Raw genomic sequence first — 21,635 nt, forward strand, 5'->3', positions numbered from 1 at the left:
TAGAGCCAAATATTCCATTGATGTGTTTTTCTGGTGATAGTGTGTCTTGAATTATTACTCCCAAGTCTTTTTCTTCTTTGCTCTTTGGTATTGTGATTCCTCCCATCTTATACTCCCATGAAGGTCTCCTTTTACTTCTTCCCATCTCCATTACATGGCACTTCTTTATATTAAATTCTAATTTCCATCGTTTACTCCATTCATAAATTCTATCAATATCCCTCTGTAGTTCCTCACAATCCTCTAGGTTCTTTATTACTTTCATCAATTTTGCATCATCTGCAAACATGTTAATGTAGCTATTTAAACCCACCGTCATATCATTTGTATAGACCTGAAACATTATAGGTGCCAACACAGACCCTTGTGTACTCCGCTTGTTACTTTGCACCAACTTGATTTATTATCTCAGATTACTGTACTCATTTCCCTACCTTGGAGATAATCCTTCATCCACTTAAGTATTTTTCCTTTTAGCCCTCCTCAATGTTCCAGTTTCCATATGAGACTTTTATGTGGAACTGTATCAAAAGCTTTTTTCAGATCTAAATAGACTGCATCAACCCAACCATCTCTCTCTTGTAGTTTATCTATTTCTCTTGTATAAAAGCTCAGTAAGTTTGTTACGCAAGATCTCTCTTTCCTGAAACTGAATTGTTTTTCTGTTATTATATTTTCTTGTTCAAGATATTGCACCCATCTGTTTTTAATGACTATTTCACAGAGTTTACTTACAATACTCATGAGTGAGACTGGTCTGTAATTCAGTGGTTCCATTTTATGTGTGTGTGTGTGTGTGTGTGTCTTAGAGAGAGAGAGAGAGAGAGAGAGAGAGAGAGAGAGAGAGAGAGAGAGAGAGAGAGAGAGAGAGAGAGAAAACATTATCACAATCCTGATGATTGCTAAATAGAATGAGACTGAATGAGAATGAAAATGGATGGAAGGAGCATAAATGCGACAGATGGAGGAAAAATGAAAAGGAGTAGAGGACAGGAAAAGAGAATACTTATTTGTCAATACTTCCTCTCTTCCTCTATTTCTTCATCCTCTTCCTTCACCCTTCTCCCACTTCCTTGCCCTATGTACTCTTCTGGTTATTTCCCTTCTTTTTTCCTTTCCTTTCCCTTCCTCTTTTGTGTTGTTTCAAACCTCCCTCCCTGTCACCTTCCCTCCCCCTTATCTGTCAAAGATAAGGGACAAGGGATTAATACCTCTCTCTCCCTCCCCTTCATTTGTTATATGTCATTTTTGCTTTATTCTTTCTCACCTTCTCACTTGTATAATTCCATTTTCATTTACAGTCTCATTTTTTTTAGCAATCTTCAGGATTGTCCTTACTTTCATATATATACGTATATATATATATATATATATATATATATATATATATATATATATATATATATATATATATATATATATATATATATATATATATATATATATATATATATATATGTATATATATATATATAGAGAGAGAGAGAGAGAGAGAGAGAGAGAGAGAGAGAGAGAGAGAGAGAGAGAGAGAGAGAGAGAGAGAGAGAGATACAGCTCAGACTTAGGTGGGGTTTACTTCATGTATACGTGTGATGCCAATGGAAGGTAAATGTAACTTATACTTATCAAAGCAGCATGGAACTTTGGGATGGTAATGTGTGAAACTCTGGATGGTAAGAATTTAGGACTAAGCATGAAACTCTAGGATTATGAAACTTGGATAGCATGAAACTCAGGAGGGTAATGTACTGTATAAACACTTATAACCTGGCTTTCTTTGACTTGCATTATCTAATAAATTTTTGTCTCTAATTTTTCAATACATTCATGATTCATCATTTTACTGTTCAGTGATGAAATGAACAAGTATGTATTACTCAAAATAGTGAGCTGCAGAGAATAAAAGTAAAACTTGTAGAGAGGAGAAGCCTAAGTGAAGGATAGACTGGCTCAAGTCGTCATCTAGTTACAGATGCCCTTCCTAGCCAGACATAGGCAGGCAAACCCAGTCATGGTGCACTCCAGTAGCAGTTGAGTGTATATATTCTCAGTAACTGTCCTATGCTACACTTATGTTGCATTTTATCCATGGTCTGATCACATTATAACATTTGTATTTGTTATTCAGATGAAGAAGCGTGGCCTCAAGGTGGAACCTGTTGCATACACAGGGCTGTTCCTTGCGTGTGCCCACTCACCATGGCCCACCATTGATGGTCTTCAGCGAGCTACACATTTACGTTCATATCTCCTGGAGAAGAACTTCCAATTCAATCAGATTATCTGTCATGCTATGATCAAAGGTATGTGTGATTTTTGAGTGATAGTGATATCATATATACTGTGCTATATTTCTTCATTGTGTCATCATCATTATCATCATCAGCTTCTATGAGTCCATTGCAGGACAGAAACTCCCATAATCTTCTGAAGCTTCTCTACCCCTCTCTTTTGCCATTGAGGCCATTGCAGAGGTGACAAAATCATAGTTGGGGAAATAGAAAAGCATACTATTGAAGGGGAATAAATTTGGTCTGATTCCTCTCAGGAGACCTGGTCTATTTGAGCTTCATTGATCATTAGAACTAGCAAGCCTCTTCATTATGGCAAGATAGTGTATTGTTGAAGCGAGGGACAAGGCTGAGGTGACATGGCGTGTCGAGGAGTACTAAGGCTTCGGTAGTGGTGGTCACTCAGATGAGAGGAGCTATATGGCATGAGAACAGGAGCAAGGAGGGGCAGATGAGGGCCGAATGAGGTGTGGGGATGTGACACCTCCCCCCAGAAATCCTCCGTAGTAGTGTTATGAAGGAGGTAAGGGGACGTCCACTTGGAGTGAGGCAAGAACTCTTGAGAGAGTATTGGTGAGGGTTAATCCCTTTGATGTGGCAGATTTGGAGGTTGTAAGGCTGGGTCATGAGAACCCAGCAGAGAATTTGTTGATTTTTTATTCCTCATGGAGTGGAGGAAGGCTAGAGGGTTGTGATCTGTGAAGACTAGGATGGGCTGAGTGCTGTGGTAGAGATAGCATTTGAGCCGCTGGAGAGCCAGAACCAGTGCTAGGGCTTCTTTTTCACTGGTAAAATAGCTCAGTTGGTGACTTTTCGGCTTGGTTGAGTGATAGGTAACTGGGTAGAGGACATCGCTTTTTGGGTCAGCTTGGAGGAGGACTGCACCAATTCCCACTCCACTAGTGTTGATCTGGAGATGGAAAGGATGAGAGTGGTCAGGTGTCTGAACGACTGGTCTTGAGGCTAGGAAGGTCTTGAGATGTTTGAAAGGCTTGTTCACAAGCCAGAGTCCAAATGAACAGCTTGGATGAACTCAGGTTAGAGAAGTTCTTGCAGAAGCATCTGTAGAAGTCAGCCATTCCCAGGAATCTCATCAGAGGTTTCCTGGGGGCAGGAGTAGGGAAGGCCAGGATAGCTTTCATGTTGGGCTCCTTGGGACGGGTGACACCTTGGCCCACCACATGATCCAGGTAAACAACAGAAGATTTTCCAGAGGGGAACTTTGCAAGGTTAATGGTCAATCTGACCTCTTGCAGGTTGCTCATCAGTCTCTGCATTCGCACCAGATGCCCTTCCCAACTGTCCAACACCACCACCAAATTGTTGAGATATGCCGAGGTTCCTTCTAGGTCCTGAGTGATGTAATTAATGGTCCTCTGGAAGCTGGCAGGTGCATTAGACATACCAAAAGTCATCACCCGATATTGGTAAAGCCCAAATGGCATGATGAAGGTTGAGATGGACTTGGCTTGTTTGGTCAATCATATTTTGTAGTATCTTTTCAACAGGTCAAAGGTGGAAATGAATTTTGAATGGCCTGTACTCTCGATTGAATCCTCTATTAAGGGAAGCGGACTGGAATCAGGAATGGTGACTTGATTAACTTTCCTAATCTGTGCAAAATCTGCTGCTTCCATTGGGTTTGGGAGTTAGAAAGACAGGGTGAAGCCTAGGGAGAGGAAGTTATGTCAAGAAAATTATCACTTAGGATGGACAAGATGTGACTGTTAGAGGGTGTCCCTTGAGGCAGAGGAATGTCAAGGTCTTGTTCAGGGAGATCTTCAGATGACCTAATACCTGGCTCCTTTCTGATTTGTGATATATTAGTAACAGGTATAGGCTCAGTGATGTCTTCTTCTGGTTCTCTGGAGACATAAGGTTTCATGAGATTAATGTGAACCAGTTGAGAGTCTTTACGGCAATCTGGAGTGTGCACAACATAGTTCAAAGGAATTCATTTCTTAGCAACAACGTATGGCTCAGTGAATTTGTTTTTAAGAGGATTACCAGGAGTGGGAAGAAAGAGGAGAACATGATCACCAGAGGAGAAATATCTTACAGTTGTTTGGTAGTTATAGGTTTTCTCCATCTTTTGTTGGGATTTCAATAAATTAGATTTGGCAAGGATTCTGACTTCAGCAATACTGGACTTTAAGTCAGTGATATATTTAGAAACTGGGAAAGTTGGGGGGGCAGACTGTTTGAACCATTGATCCTTAAGGAGTTTAAGAGATCCCCTGATTTGCTTACCAAATAAGTTCAAAAGGGGAGAAGCCTAATGATTCTTGGGGACATTCTCTTGAAGCAAAAAGAAGGAAATGAACTCTTTCATCCCATTCTTTGTGATTTTCAAAGCAATATTTCTTTAGCATTGATTTGAATGTTTGATGGAATTGCTCGAGACAGCCTTGGGATTGGGGGTGGTAAGCTGACAAGGTTACTTGTTGATATTCAGTTCATCGACAATTTGGTGGAAAAAATTACTAGTGAAATTGCTATCTCGGTCTGATTAAATTTCTTTAGGAATACCAAATGAAGTGAAAAGATATGAGGTATTTTACAATACTTTAAGTGGCAATGTTCTTCAAAGGATAGGCTTCAGGTTAATGGGTGGCCAAATCTAGGATGGTGAGCATATATTGGTTACCCTTTTTGGTCTTAGGTAAAGGTCCTACACAGTCAACAATTATCTTTTCAAATGGCTCAGTGAGTACAGGAATGGGTTTGAGAGGGGCTGGTGGTTTACATTCGTTTGGTTTGCCCACAACTTGACATACATAACATGATTTCATGAAACTGATCACATCCTTTTTGAGTTCAGGCCAGAAGAAATGTTGGAGAATTTTTTTTTTTTTTGTATGTTTTGGGTACCTAGATGTCCTGACAATCCATCATGGGCTAGTTCTAACAATGCTGGTTGTACTGATAAAGAGATGACAACTTGATGGACTTCTGACCATGAATCTGAGTGCTTTAGCTCCGGGGGTCTATAAGCTCTTGTAAGTATATCTTCATGGAAGTAAAAACAAGGCAGTTTAGTTAAGTAATTTTCTTCACTTGCAACATGTCTTAATTTGCTCATAGTAGGATCTTGTCGTGCCTTAATTAAATTCTTTTTAGTTATGAGGTTATTGTACAAATCTTCAGAGGGAGGGACTGGTGAGGAAGGATTAGGTTTAGTTTTGTGGGATCTGGTGATGGCACAGTGAGCTAGGAACAAGGGAGTGGTTGTTGTCTGAAGGTTCTAAGTGGGGTCATCCTCTAGCGGATTTCTCAACAACCTTGATGTTGGGCACAATTAAACTTCTAGCCCAGGTCATTACCTAATAACAAATGGATACCTTTAACTGGCAACTTATCTGATTTGATAGCAACTTGAACTTCACCTGTGAGTATGGGGCACTGGAGGTGGATGTTAGGTATTGGGTAAGAAGGAGGATGTGAGAACAAGTCTGATAGAATGACTTTTCTCCAGTGAAGGCATATGCAGTATTAGGGATGACACTTTCAACAAGTATGGATTGTACTGCACCTGTGTCATGTAAAATGGTAATGGGATAAGACTTGCTTGTACTTTCAACAAGAGATACTTGACTTGGGAATGTATAAGGTTTGGACAATTTGTGGCAGAATTCTATAACTTCTGCAGTGGCTACAGGCTTTTTATGCGGAGGGCCTGGTTGATAAGAAAATTTACAATTTCGATGTCTACAGTTTTGGATGGTGTGACCTGGGTTTTTACAATGATTGCAAAACATAGAGGAATATGACGGTGGCATGAATTTGGTCAGCTGACCACTCACATTACCAAAACTTTCTCCAGAGGAAGACCTAACATTCTGGGTGGCACCATGTCCTCTGTTTTTTAGCAAACCCATCAATAAGGCATATGCATCAGCTGTCCTGGCCACCTGCATGAGCTCATCAACAGCTCTGCCACATGTCTCAAAATGTCGAATGGAAGCTTACCTTCCATTCAAGGATTACCGAGGCTTTGGTAGTGATGGTCAGACAGATGAGACGAGCTATGTAGCACGAGAACAGGAATGAGGAGGTGAGTGTGGAATGAGGTGTAGTAGTAGTCTGGGACGTGACATAATAAAGAGGTCATAGGCTTATGAATCTATCATAAGGAGGTAAGATGGCAGAATCTGGTCATAAATCGTTTAAAAATGTCATAAATAGGAAGAACTAGTCATTATTGTTGTCAAAGGGCCAAAACACCTCTGACCCTGTCATAGCAGCCCTTATGATAAAAATAATATGGACGCCATGCTGCACTTCCAACAATGTCAGCTAAGGAATTTTCGTATCAGGAGGAATGTTCTCCAGGAACTAAGTGACAAGGAACTGGTTAAGAGATACTGCCTAGACTGCAAGGGAATTTTGTTTGTCACTGATCTTGTGAGACCAATTCTGCTGGGTGAAACAAAGAGGAACCATATGCTAGCTGCAGAAATTAAAGTAATAACATTGTGTTTTCTTGCAACTGGCAAAATGCAGCTATGCTCAAGTGATGACTTAGGATTGTCCCAGTTCACCATCTGAAGTGTGATTACTGAAACCCTCAATGCCCTGTCAAATGGTGATATATTTAGGAGGTTTATAAAATTTCCCATGGCTGGCATTGTCTTTATACATAGACAGTAGCATTAAAGACTCATCCTCCATCCAATTGCCCTTCCTTTTCCTTTTTGTTTTTTAGAGTGGAGGTTGGAAGGGAGAGAGGAATACCATTCATGCTGTGTTTTGGGCTGGTGGCTGTGAGGCATGAGCAGCTCAGCAATATTTGTTTACAACACTGAGTTCAGCTCCACACGATTTCAATGGGATATTATTTACAATTTCTCTTTCTTTTCTATTTTGATCGCTTTCATGGTATGAATATCTCTTTAATAATTATAAGAGCTGAAAACATCCATTTATTAAACATTATTTTGTCATTTAACAAATGTTAGAAAGTAAATGTAGCAGGGTTCATCTTAGATTTGGCAATGCTGTGTTTCATATGATAGAAATAGTTATGGTTGTCATAGCTATGAATATCAGCTAACAAAAATCATGATTGATTTTATGTTATGACAATAATTATGACAAGTTCATAACTTTATTATACATATGGGCCAAGAAGCATTCACTGGTTCACTTGTGATTCCAGTGATATATTTCATTGTGAATGTGTGTTTGCATCGTTTGAGTTATTTTCTCTCAATACAATAAAAATAATATAATATAATATGCTACAATTAATGTATGATTATAATTAATTTTATGAATGTTTGCTTTTCTCTACACTGACATGAAGATATGAGTCTATGGAAATGTCTTATTAAACTTTGTGCTAACACCATGCATACATAAATGTTATCTATCCATCAATCTATTCATTGAAATAAGTACACATGTGAATCAGGACAGAGAGCTGTCAGAAGTATGTCAACATTACTTTGTGAGACATAGGCTGTTCATCAGTAAGATCTGAGAAAAGTCTGTGAGGGAATTATGTGTGATTGTTGCTCTTGTTTGTAATATTTGTTCTCAGTGATACAAACTGATTGAGAGATGATCACTACAACTGCAAATGACACAGTAGCAATGTAGAGTTAAAAGTATTTTAATCATAGTCTTACTGTTATGAAGTGAAGGTCTTTGCCCTGAGATGAGAAACCATACAAATATTTATCTTTTTATATTATTTATTTGATTTAAATGAAACTAACATAATATGATAATATAATGCTTTTTGTAGTGACATTATTGTAATCATTGAAGTTTAATCAGTGAGTGTTGCCACTGCAAGGAGTTATAGCGTGTTGTGAAAAGGCTGGCAACAGGCACTTTTCTAGCTTCACGTTCACATGCAACATGTTATTACAGCCAGCAGAGTGGACAAATTGTGGAGAGGCCTGCTGTAACTACCAGCTGTGGATTCTTATTTCTTTAATTTTATTTTAACATGTTTTTAGATTTCTTGTTTTATTGATTTTATTTATTAAGATAATTGGATCTGCAAAATGTTAATTATTGAACAGCCCTTTTTTTTAACAAGCATTCTAGTAGCTTGTTCCCCTCCATTGTGCTAGCCCTGCCAGCTTGCAGTGGCTCAAATTAGAGGGATTTCAATAAAATAGTGCAAATGAAATGAATGTGGATAAGAATAAAGTGTCAAAAAGGGAAGGTAGCATGAATGCAAGAAACACACACAAAATGGTCTGTAATGTTCGACTGTATGAATGGTAATGAGTGGGATGAAGGAGTGGAAATAGGTGTGTTGTGATGTGGATGAGAGAAGCAAGGGAAGAGGAAAAGAAGGATGTGCACTCATTGCATCTCCTATAGTTTGGAAGGGAATAAAGGCACATGGGTGGCAAGGATCTAGGTTAGTATGGGTAGTGGGAAAAAAAGTAAGAATTGTTATGTATGTGTGGATCTCAGTATATGCACCTGTAAATGCAAGAAGTGAGAAGGAAAAGTAGGAGATAAGAAAATTTTGGAATGTTGTTAATGAGTATACAGGTTAGCCATCACTAATCTGGTTCCATCACTAATCTGGCACTAATTTTGGCCAGTGTAATTTTAAATTTCTTGGGTCACTGCACTAACCTGCTGCTGCTACTGTTTGTTGGAAAGGTGATAAAATGTATAAAAAAATTTTTAACACAGAGTTTGGGAAAAAAGGACTGAGAAAGCAGTATAATAGTGAAACAGAAGCAGTACAAGAATAACAAAAGCAAAGAGTGGATGATCTAAGAAGTGTTAGAAAGTGAAACAGGTCAAAAGAAGCTACTTTTTGCATAAACATTTGGCATCACTTCCAAATGCAGGGAAACCACTGAAGTTTGTTTTTCTTAATTTATTTTTAACCTGCTGAGTTTTAACTCCAGCCATGGTGCCAGTGAGTAAAGGAAATGCTTCTCATTGTGTAAAGTGCAAACATTGTACATAGTCCATAAAAGATAAGGTTAAACTTCTGGAAAAACTTTACAGCAGTGTGTCTATCCAAAGCTTGTGTTAATTATGCAGCATTAGCTCTTTGACAGTTTATAAAAAAAAATAAATAAAAAAAATGCTCAGTTCCTTTGCTGACAATATTGGCTGTACCAATATGATTGGTATTGGCTGGAAATTAAGTGTCAGTATCAGTATTGGTGGAAAAAGTGGTATTGGTACAGCCCTGCCTGTTAATCAACTTCTACTGATTTATGGGGTATTTTAGAGGTAGTTAAGTGCTGGATTAAGTGTATTCTAACCTAACCTCTATGTATTCCAGGAAAATCACTGGTCTAGTATCCTATAGGCCCAAATGAAGCTGGATTAATGATGGGCAACCTGTATCAGGAAAATTAGAAAGGAGTGGATGTTAGATGAAGATATGAGTGGCAAGATTGGAATTGGTGGAGTTATAGGATGTTTTATGTTGATTTTCATTCAAGAGTTTTGTTACAACAACCACTGGAATCTACTTGAAATCTTATTGCAACTAGGCATGATTATATATATATATATATATATATATATATATATATATATATATATATATATATATATATATATATATATATATATATATATATATATATATATATTTTTTTTTTTTACTTGAAACTAACTCAAAATAAATTACAAGGGAAAGAGAGACATTTAATTATCATGTTTCACAAGGAATCAAGAAAACATTTTCATATGCAGCATTTAAATTCACATGGAATTTAGTCAAGTGGAGTTCCACTTTGAAAATGGAAGTAAAGTTAAAACAAAGTAAAAATATTTCGTAATGATCTTAAGCCTCTTTTTTTTTTTTTTTTTTTTTTTTTTTTTTTTTTTTTAATGTAGGAAGGACAGCGGCCAAGGGCAGCAAAAATCCAATAAAAAAATATGCTCACTGAAATGCAAGTCCCATAAAAGGGTCAAAGCAGTAGTCAAAAATTGATGGATAAGTGTCTTGAAACCTCCCTCTTGAAGGAATTCAAGTCATAGGAAGGTGGAAATACAGAAGCAGGAAGGGAATTCCAGAGTTTACCAGAGAAAGGGATGAATGATTGAGAATACTGGTTAACTCTTGGGTTAGAGAGGTGGACAGAATAGGGGTGAGAGAAAGAAGAAAGTTTTGTGCAGCGAGGCCACAGGAGGAGGGGAGGCATGCAGTTAGCAAGATCAGAAGAGTGGTTAGCATGAAAATAGCGGTAGAAGACAGCTAGAGATGCAACATTGCGGCAGTGAGAGAGAGGCTGAAGACAGTCAGTTAGAGGAGAGGAGTTGATGAGACGAAAAGCTTTTGATTCCACCCTGTCTAGAAGAAAAGTATGAGTGGAACCCCCCAGACATGTGAAGCATACTCTATACATGGACGGATAAGGTCCTCGTACAGAGTTAGCAGCTGGGGGTGGTGAGAAAAACTGGCCGAGACATCTCAGAATGCCTAACTTCATAGAAGCTGTTTTAGCTAGAAATGAGATGTGAAGTTTCCAGTTCAGATTATAAGTATAAGACAGACCAAGGATGTTCAGTGTAGAAGAGGGGGACAGTTGAGTGTCACTGAAGAAGAGGGGATAGTTGTTTGGAAGGTTGTGTCAAGTTGATGGATGAAGGAATTGAGTTTTTGAGGCATTGAACAATACTAAGTTTGCTCTGCCCCAATCAGAAATTTTAGAAACATCAGAAGTCAAGCATTCTGTGGCTTCCCTGTGTGAAATGTTTACCTACTGAAGGGTTGGACGTCTATGAAAAGACGTGGAAAAGTGCAGGGTGGTATCATCAGCGTAGGAGTGGATAGGACAAGAAGTTTGGTTTAGAAGATCATTAATGAATAATAAGAAGAGAGTGGGTGACAGGACAGAACCCTGAGGAACACCACTGTGAAGAGATTTAGGAGAAGAACAGTGACCGTCTACCACAGCAGCAATAGAATGGTCAGAAAGGAAACTTGAGATGAAGTTACAGAGAGAAGGATAGAAGCCGTAAGAAGGTAGTTTGGGAATCAAAGCTTTGTGCCAGACTCCATCAAAAGCTTTTGATATGTCCAAGGCAACAGCAAAAGTTTCACCAAAATCTCTAAAAGAGGATGACCAAGACTCAGTAAGGAAAATCAGAAGATCACCAGTAGAGCGGCCTTGACGGAACCCATACTGGTGATCAGATAGAAGGTTGTGAAGTGATAGATGTTTAAGAATCTTCCTGTTGAGGATAGATTAAAAAACTTTAGATAGGACAAAAATTAAAGCAATAGGATGGTAGTTTGAGGGATTAGAACAGTCACCCGTTTTAGGAACAGGTTGAATGTAGGCAAACTTCCAGCAAGAAAGAAAGGTAGATGTTGACAGACAGAACTGAAAGAGTTTGACTAGGAAAGGTGCAAGCACGGAGGCATAGTTTTGGAGAACAATAGGAGGGACCCCATCAGGTCCATAAGCCTTCCGAGGGTTTAGGCCAGCGAGGGCATGGAAAACATCATTACGAAGAATTTTAGTAGGTAGCTTGCAGTAGTCAGAGGGTGGAGGAGAGGGAGGAACAAGCCTAGAATCGTCCAAGGTAGAGTTTTTAGCAAAGGTTTGAGCGAAGAGTTCAGCTTTAGACATAGATGTGATAGCAGTGGTCCCATCTGGTTGAAATAAAGGAGGGAAAGAAGAAGAAGCAAAGTTATTGGAGATATTTTTGGCTATATGCCAGAAGTCACGAGGGGAGTTAGTTGAAAGGTTTTGACACTTTCTGTTAATGAGTTTTTGGCTAGTTGGAGAACAGACTTGGTATGGTTCCGGGCAGAAATATAAAGTGCATGAGATTCTGGCGATGGAAGGCTTAAGTACCTTTTGTGGGCCAGCTCTCTATCATGTATATTACGAGAACAAGCTGTGTTAAACCAAGGTTTGGAAGGTTTAGGTTGAGAAAAAAAGAGTGAGGAATGTATGCCTCCATGCCAGACACTATCACCTCTGTTATGCGCTCAGCACACAAAGACGGGTCTCTGACATGGAAGCAGTAGTCATTCCAAGGAAAATCAGCAAAATACCTCCTCAGGTCCCCCCAACTAGCAGAGGCAAAATGCCGGAGGCACCTTTGCTTAGGGGGATCCTGAGGAGGGATTGGAGTGATAGGACAAGATACAGATATGAGATTGTGATCGGAGGAGCCCAATGGAGAAGAAAGGGTGACAGCATAAGCAGGTCAAGAATGTTGGTCATGGTCAAGAAAGGTCAAGAATGTTGGGCGTATCTCCAAGACGGTCTGGAACACGATTAGGGTGTTGCACCAATAGATAGTGGAGGAAAGCCAAAGCTGGTGGTGAACAGTGAAGTCTGCAAGAATGGAGGTCTCTGCAAAAGGCAAGAGGGTCGGAATGTGCTCCACTTTGGAAGTTAAGTAGTTAAATAATTTCTTATAGTCAGAGGAGTTAGGTGAGAGGTATACAGCACAGATAAATTTAGTTTGAGAGTGACTCTGTAGTCATAACCAGATGGTGGAAAACTCGAAAGATTCAAGAGCGTGGGCACGAGAGCAGGTTAAGTCATTGCACACATAAACACAACATCCAGCTTTGGACCGAAAATGAGAATAGAGAAAGTAGGAGGGAACAGAAAAGGGGCTACTGTCAGTTGCCTCAGACACGTGAGTTTCAGTGAGGAAAAGAAGATGAGGTTTAGAAGAGGAGAGGTGGTGTTCTACAGATTGAAAATTAGATCATAGACTGTGAATGTTGCAGAAGTTAATGTAGAAAAAGTTGAGGGGAGTGTCAAGGCACTTAGGGTCATTGACAGAAGGGCAGTCCAACCTGGGGACATTTATGGTCCCCTCCCCAGATGGAGACTCCGAGGCTGGTGTAGGAGTCGCCATGATAATTTTGAAATTTTTGAGTGAAGGGTGTGTGTTATTAGGTGCTTGTAGTTTTGTGTGGAGGAAGAGAGTTGTCTTTAGAGGGCAGGCTGTGACTGCCCCCTTGTGTTGTGAGACACAAAGGGAAACGTTCAGTGAGGTCACAGCTAATGATAAGTTCACAGCACCCCCTGAACAGTGCTTTAGACCTCACTGGAAGTAATTATCGTTTTGGCAGGTGTCTACTGCCTCCTCCTGTTAAATAAGTAAGTAAATTTTACAATGAAATTACAGACAGAAGATAACAAGAGATGCAGTAGTATTAAAGCGATGAAAGAAAGGCTCAAGACAGTTGGTTAGAGGAGAGGAATTAATAAAACAAGAAGCTTTCAGTTCCACCCTGTCTAAAATAGTGGTATGAGTGGAACCCTCCCCCCATACATGTGAAGCAAACTCCATACATAGACAGACAAGGCCCCTGTACAGAGTTAGCAGTTGGAAGTTGAGAAAAACTGGTAGAGATGATACAGAATGCCTAGCTTCATACAAGCTGTTTTAGCTAGAGATGAGATGTAAAGTTTCCAGTTTAGATTATAAGTAAAGGATAGACCGAGGATTTTCAGTGTAGAAGAGTGGGACAGTTGAGTGTCATTGAAGAAGAGGAGATAGTTGTCTGGAAGGTTATGTTGAGTTGATAGATGGAGGAATTGAGTTTTTGAGACATTGAACATTATTAAGTTTGCTATGCCCCAATCAGAAATTTTAGAGAGATCAGAAGTCAGGGGTTCTGTGGCTTCCCTGCGTGAGCTGCTTACTTCCCGAAAGGTTGGATGTCTACGAAAAGATGTGAAAAGGGGCAGGATGGTATCATCAGTCTAGGAGTGGATAGGACAAAAAGTTTGGCTTAGAAGATCATTGATGGATAATAGGAAGAAAATGGGTAACATGATAGAATCCTGAAGAACACTACTGTTAATAGGGAAGCTGACCTGACTGAGTGGTAGCTGTAAGAGGGACTGGATATGTGGTTCTAACAACTTTGATGACCTAATTCAGAAATATAGTGATGCTGTGGATGAGGCTGTAGCTGTTTGTGACTGGTGAATTGACCAGATTTGTGTAATCATTTGCTCCACAAGGGTGATAGCTTAGGGAAAGCTGACCCAAATTAGTAGCAGCTGTAAGAGGGGTTGAGTCTGGTTGTAACAGAATTAGCGACCTTGCCAGGAATGTTCGAAGTTCTCGCAGTCACATGGGAGAGACAGTTTAGTGTTATTTTAATTGTATTCTGTATGAAGTTGTATCCAGCCTAGACCATGGAAGGAAAGACTGGTAACTGGGGTGACTCACAACCTGAGTCACCTGTGTCTACAGGAAGTGACAGTGTAAATTTGGACCAGTTTGATATCTGACACACAGCCCCACAAATAGTGTCCAGACTTGACCTATTAGTCCCACTCACAGTATTGGCAGAATCATTCAGACAGAAGGAATGTCTGAAGAGTTGAGGTTTAAGTTGGAAATGAGGAGGCTTGAGTTGGAAGCTGAAGCTAAGGCAAGGAGGTTGGAGGCTGAGGAGGCTAGGGAAGCCAGGAGACTTGAGGCCAAGGAGAAGGTGGGGATGTATGAGATGGAGAAGGAGACGAGAATGTATGAGAGGGAGGAGGCTGAGAAGAACAGAATATTTGAGTTGGAAAAGACAATTTATTAGGCTCAGACTTTTTCCAAAGTATGGACCACAACTCCTTTGGTGAATGAAATATAAAATATTTTTACATTACTGAAATAGATTCAATATAGACTTAAAAAATAATGACAACTGATATTGCACTTTTTAATTAGTATTTTGCATCAGCTGTACAAACTTACAGTATATCTATTTAGATAATTTATATAATACAACATTATGTATTGACACCTTAGAGCCATAATGTCTTCATTTTTACATTCAAATTTTACATGATATTCATCCCTTAATATATTATTACTACATTTATTACAGTACCTCTATTCTCTTATAATTCTTCTATACCTACCTGTTACAGTAGGTAACCTGTGATTATTGATCCTTAATTTACATAAGCTGATCTAACACTGATTAGGTAGTGTTGAGAAATGCCTTTCAAAAGCAAATTAATCTTTATAATATATATATATATATATATATATATATATATATATATATATATATATATATATATATATATATATATATATATATATATATATATATATATATATATATATATATATATATATATATATATATATATATATATATATATATATATATATATATATATATATATATCTTCTATTGCTGCTGTGGTAAACGGTCACTGTTCTTCTCCTAAATCTATTAACAGTGGTGTTCCTCAGGGTTCTGTCCTGTCACCCACTCTCTTCTTATTATTCATTAATGATCTTCTAAACCAAACTTCTTGTCCTATTCACTCCTACGCTGATGATACACCCTGCACTTTTCCACGTCTTTTCATAGACGTCCAACCCTTCAGGAGGTAAACATATCACGCAGGGAAGCCACAGAACGCCTGACTTCTGATCTTTCTAAAATTTCTGATTGGGGAAGAGCAAACTTGGTATTGTTCAATGCCTCCAAAACTCAATTCCTCCATCTATCAACTCGACACAACCTTCCAGACAACTATCCTCTCTTCTTCAGTGACACTCAACTGTTCCCCTCTTCTACTCTGAACATCCTCAGTCTGTCCTTTACTTATAATCTGAACTGGAAACTTCACATCTCACCTCTAGCTAAAACAGCTTCTATGAAGTTAGGTGTTCTGAGATGTCTCCGCCAGTTTTTCTCATCCCCCCAGCTGCTAACTCTGTACAAGGGCCTTATCCGTCCATGTATGGAGTATGCTTCACATGTCTGGGGTGGTCCCACTCATACTGCTCTTCTAGACAGGGTGGAATCAAAAGCTTTTCGTCTCATCAACTCCTCTCCTCTAACTGACTGTCTTCAGCCTCTCTCTCACTGCCGCAATGTTGCATATCTAGCTGTCTTCTACCGCTATTTTCATGCTAACTGCTCTTCTGATCTTGCTAACTGCATGCCTACCCTCCTTCCGTGGCCTTGCTGCACAAGACTTTCTTCTTTCTCTCACCCCTATTCTGTCCACCTCTCTAACGCAAGAGTTAACCAGTATTCTCAATCATTCATCCCTTTCTCTGGTAAACTCTGGAACTCCCTGCCTGCTTCTGTATTTCCACCTTCCTATGACTTGAATTCCTTCAAGAGGGAGGTTTCAAGACACTTATTCATCAATTTTTGACCACTGCTTTGACCCTCTTATGGGACTGGCATTTCAGTGGGCATTTTTTTTATTAGATTTTTGTTGCCCTTGGCCAGTGTCCTTCCTACATAAATAAAAAATAAAAAATTCCTTGCCTTTCCATATTCCCTATCATTTCTGTTCAATTGTCTCATCTTTTTCTTCCATGCCCTGTCCTTTTTCTTTTTTGCTTCACACCTGGCATTATACCATTCATGTTTCTCAATTTTCACTTTATAACTTGGCACAAACTGTTGCACCCTCTCTCCCTATACCTGTTCAAAAATCTCATATTTTTTTCCACTACTTTACTTTCAAATACCTCTTTCCAGTTGATTTTTCCATAAAATTCATTAAGCTCTGCAAAGTTTACCTTAGCATAGTTCTGTCTCCCATTTCTGTATTGTTCGTTCCTGTGCAACACTTTTCCTCCTGTGGTACTACTTCTATTATCACATGATCACTTCTTCTCATTGGACTCAGACAATGTATACTTGGTCTACTTTCTGGGTTTTTTCATAAACACTAATTCCAACTGTGATAGTTCTTCTCCTCTTCATCTTGTAGGTCTATTCACCCACTATCTCATTGTATTTACTGTCATGGTGTGCATAAGTTCTTTGCTCCATGATCTGACATTTTCTTTCACTTCCATCTCCTCCCAGTTAATTCTTTGAGTGTTGAAATTGCCTACTAAGAGCACTTTGTAACTTTTTCTTATCATTTCCTCTTTACTATTTTTTTGCTTTTAGTTGCATATTTTTAAATTTATTGGTCTCCCATTCATTAGATTTTGGTGGTATGTATGTCACAGTGATTTTCCTTTTTTCACTTCCTTTGATCTTAATCACAACATTCAATGTTTCTGCCATTCCATCATCATATTTGACTTCCTGAACAACAATATCCTCTTTTACCAATATCATTACTTCTCCTCCTTCCTTTCCTTTTCAGTCTCTCCTCCATGTGGTATATCCTTCCTTTGCAAATCCCAACTTTATTTCATTTTATAGGTTAGTTCCTGTTTAACACACCACATCTAGTTTGTTGTTCTTGAAGTAGTCTCTAAGTTCCAATAGGTTTGACACCAAACATTAATATACATAATCTTTAAACTTATGCTAGGTGATCTTGCATGGCATCTTTGTGCCACTGTTTCCTCACTTTCATGTCCACAATTTTCCAGGTGAATCTTCTTGCTTGTTCCTGTGTTCTCTCCCATTTGTTTGACTGGGCCTCTACTCTCAGTTCTTTCAGTTTACTTCTCTCTTCTTCATTATGTCTCATTTTATCCATATTTCCTTCATTCCTTCTACTTTTGCCATTTTTTCTGTTCTTGCAAGATATGTTCTGCTGCTGTTTGTGACACGAATCTCATTTTCATTGGTCTTGTTCTATTTTCTTCATACTTTCCAATCCTGCTAACTTCTTCAGTTTGTTCAATTATCCCCTCTCCTTCCTTCACCACTTCTGCTATAGTTTCCTTAGCCCTTTTCACTTCTTTTTCTCTCTAGCTATTTTCATGGGTAGATTCTTCTCCTTGACCCCAAATACCACCACACACATTTTCCTCTGTACCATGTCTCTCACAAGATTACTTTTTTCCTTTATTATTTTAATCACTTGCTTTTCCATATCCTTATTGTGTTCCTGTTGTTGTTGCCTTATTATCTCCTCCATGTCCACCTTTTGTTGTTCTCTTTCTTTTCAACTTTTGACTTCCTCTGTCACTAACTCCTTCATTTCTTCAATCCTAACCTCTCTCTCTCTCTTGCAAAGTTTTCTTTACCTTTTTTTGGTATTTTCACATTTTCTTCTTCAATTTTCCACATTCTTTGATTTGTGTGAGCTACAATGAGATCCTCTTCCTTGAAGCCTTCAAAAATATTTGGGTTTGTGCTGGCCGTCATCTTCCCTGTTGATATCACCAACTGCCAGTGTTTACATTGTATCACTCTCATTTCTCCCTTTCAGCCACTCCTCTAGTAACACTTCCTCTTCCCCTACACCCACACGTCACACAAGATCCTATTATGGAGACAGGACTAAAAGTTGGGGCCCCCTGTGCACAATCAAACCTTGGTAGATCCTTGGGAGTTGTGGATGCATCTGATCAGCTGGGCGGTGTGTGTCCATGTGCGCGCGCGTGTGTGTGTGTGTGTGTGTGTATGTGAGAGAGAGAGATAGAGAGAACAATCCTGAGGATTGCTAAGTTGAATGAGACTGATTGAGAATGAAAATGGATGGAATGAACATAAATGGGAAGGAAATGGATGGAGGAAAAATTAAAAGAAGTGGAGGACAAGAAAAGAGAATACTTATTTCTCAGTACTTCCTCTCTCCTTCTAATTCTTCACCCATTCCTCACCTTTGCTGCCTATATTTATTCTTTCTACTTTCTCCCCATCCTCCCATCCTCTTCCTTCACCCTTTCTCCACTTCCTTGCCCCATGTGCTCTCCTTCCCTGGTTATGTCCCCTCCTCCTCTTTTTCCTTTCCTCTCCATTCCTCTTTCGTCTTGTGTCAAACCTCCCTCCCTGTCACCTCCCCTCTACCTTATGTTTCAGAGAGAGAGAGAGAGAGAGGGGGGGGGGATGGAGGGAGGGAAGAGAAGGGCAGGGAAGGGGGAGGGAAGGAAGAGGAGAGTAGGGAAGGGGAAGGAAAGGAGAGAAGGGAGAAGAGGACAGGGAAGGAGGGAAGGGAGAGGAGGGTAGGGAAGGGGGAAGGAGAGGAAGGCAAGGAAGAGAGAGAGAGAGAGAGAGAGAGAGAGAGAGAGAGAGAGAGAGAGAGAGAGAGAGAGAGAGAGAGAGAGATTTTACTAGTAGTAACAATATTTGTGTTAACTGTACTACTGCTTCAACTCCACACCTATAAGCATAGGCTTACAGGACTAGGCATCTGTACTACAGTTGCATTAGATGCATGGTAATTATCAGATTTTTTTTTTTTTCCCCTCATGAAAAAAGTGTGTATAATGTGCTGGCAAATATGGCATATTTTTTTTAACCATTTTCTAGCCTAAAAATTAATAAATTAATAAATAAAAATACGCTATTGTAATTCACAGAGATGAAGCTCTATACCCTTGATTCAACTTACCGTATATTTCGGTAGATAAGACAACTTAGATAAGATGATCCCTGAATTTCAGTTTGAGTTTAATGGTTTTTAGATGATAATGGTGGTATAAGACGACACCCAAACTACCAAACCATGTGGTGAAGTTTAGGTCGGTGGGCACCAGTCAACTGAGACAGTGATATACCAGTACAATGAATAAAATACTTCCTTTATTTTCAAGTGCAAAACTAAACCTAAATTCATGAAAAGGATGGACGAAAATGGTGCAAAATTATAGATAGGCAATGTGCAGTACGATCAGTTTTCCTAAACATAAACACCTTGCCTTGTGCTGCCTGCATCTGCTGGGCTGTCAATTGTAATCTTCTCCTATACATCATCATCACCTACATAGTTCAGTACTGCACAGCTAATCATCATCATCATCAATGAAGTTGTAGTATCTTCACAGACGAGTGTACTAAATGTGATTTTTTAATATGTAAGGATGTATCTAAAAAGTAAAAGTTTGAGTTTAAAAATTGTTTAAGGAAAGGTTCTTAAATGTGTGGGGGAAGTTCATAAAAGCTTAAATATATAAAAATAATAAAATAAATACAGTAAAATCCCTCTTATCCAGCATCAATGGGACCGCCAACATGCCGGATACTTGAATATTGCCGGATACTTGAATAGAAGTGAAATTATGTCCACAATCACCACCCTACACTCACGCATCTTACCATAACAAAGACCAGCTGATCTTAATCAGCAGCTGATCTGATCAGCTGCTTAAGTGTAAGCACAACACGCTTCCTCTTTTCTACAACTTTAGGCATGATGAAGGCGTCAGGCGATAAACAGTGCACACGCGGGACTGAGTCACTGAGTAAACACAGTGCAGTGGGCTGCAGTTGGCGCGAAGCAGTGCGCTCTGGTGGTGAGGGGACAAAGTATGCCTCACGCGGGAATTTTAATTGATTTTATGAGTACACATTGATTTTTTATTGATTTTAAGGCTCGGGGAAAAATGTGCCGGATACTTGAAGCTGCCGGATACTCGAATGCCGGATGAGAGGGATTTTACTGTATATGCAAATTATAGAAATAATAAAATATATAGTACTGTACTGTTTTTACTTCACGGATTTTCACCTATTGCAAGGGGTTTTGGAATGCAATCTCTGTGATAGTCAAGGGATTACTGTACCTGTATCTGGTTTTCTCCTCTATTTATATCAGTAGAGGAGAAACAGAAACTTTTTTTTTTCTGGGACTCATATTTAGTGGCATATAGCAAAGCCTCTTTCCATCTGGGAAACCTCACTTCCATGAATGTCTTGCCTCCCTTTGATCCATCATGGAAACACTGAGTTGTTTTACCTGTGCAGGATAAATTGGTCATGAGAAGTCATCACTGGGGATGGAACTCTGTGTTCAGCACATTACTAAGGCATCTTCTATTTATAACATTGATCAGCTGTAGATCATTGATCAGGATTTAAATCTGATCTGGATTTACTTGGGTTAAAAAGAACTCTCGCGGCCATTACTGATCAAAACAATAATAAGCATGTTGCTAACCAGCTGTCACAAGAGGCAGACTGTTGATGCTCACCACTGTGCTCTAAGAAAGTGTCAAGGACTACAGCCTACTGTACATTTCCTGAAGAAGTTAGGCCAAGAAGGCCACCAATGAGTCCCAGCCACATGCCTACCCAGCCAATACGAGACTGGCTTCCTTGCCTAGCCATGAACGTTGTATAATAAAGTTCACACAAAGCTGTCTTCACACACAACATGCTGAAAGAACTCACTGTGGTTTGCCCACATGCTGACACTATTGACATCATTAATGAGGCATTTCCAAAGTAGAGATATATTATTTTCAACTGAATAAGTATTATCTTCCTTTGCCTCATCATGTAGTAGTTGGCAGAGGCAGTAATAGCCACATAATTATAATCAGAAGCCATTAATCAAGGCTTGGTATGGCTTGCAATATCTTTCACCACTACTATTCACATTCTTTGCCAAGAGCAGCATTCTGCAATGATTCATTATCATTCACTTTGTTTGTCATACACATCAGCCATTTTTTGCTGTGTATTTCCCTAAACAAGTTCACAGTAGAGGCTTCTCAGCTGCTAATATGGTTGCCTCCAGTAGCTTCAGCAAG

The 21,635-nt window shown here is 39.2% G+C and overlaps 1 protein-coding gene across 4 annotated transcripts in view; it reads left to right on the forward strand.

Moving 5' to 3' along the window:
* The window catches only part of LOC135104935 (pentatricopeptide repeat-containing protein 1, mitochondrial-like), a 125,067-nt gene that overhangs the window by 50,528 nt on the left and 52,904 nt on the right, over window positions 1–21,635 (forward strand). For all 4 annotated transcript variants that reach the window (XM_064012723.1, XM_064012724.1, XM_064012725.1 and 1 more), the window contains one exon: window positions 2,129–2,303. In XM_064012723.1, coding sequence (XP_063868793.1) covers window positions 2,129–2,303 — 175 coding nt within the window. The remainder of the gene's footprint in view (window positions 1–2,128; window positions 2,304–21,635) is intronic.

This window comes from Scylla paramamosain, chromosome 11, assembly GCF_035594125.1.
Source record: "Scylla paramamosain isolate STU-SP2022 chromosome 11, ASM3559412v1, whole genome shotgun sequence".
Classification (NCBI taxonomy): Eukaryota; Metazoa; Arthropoda; class Malacostraca; order Decapoda; family Portunidae; genus Scylla; species Scylla paramamosain.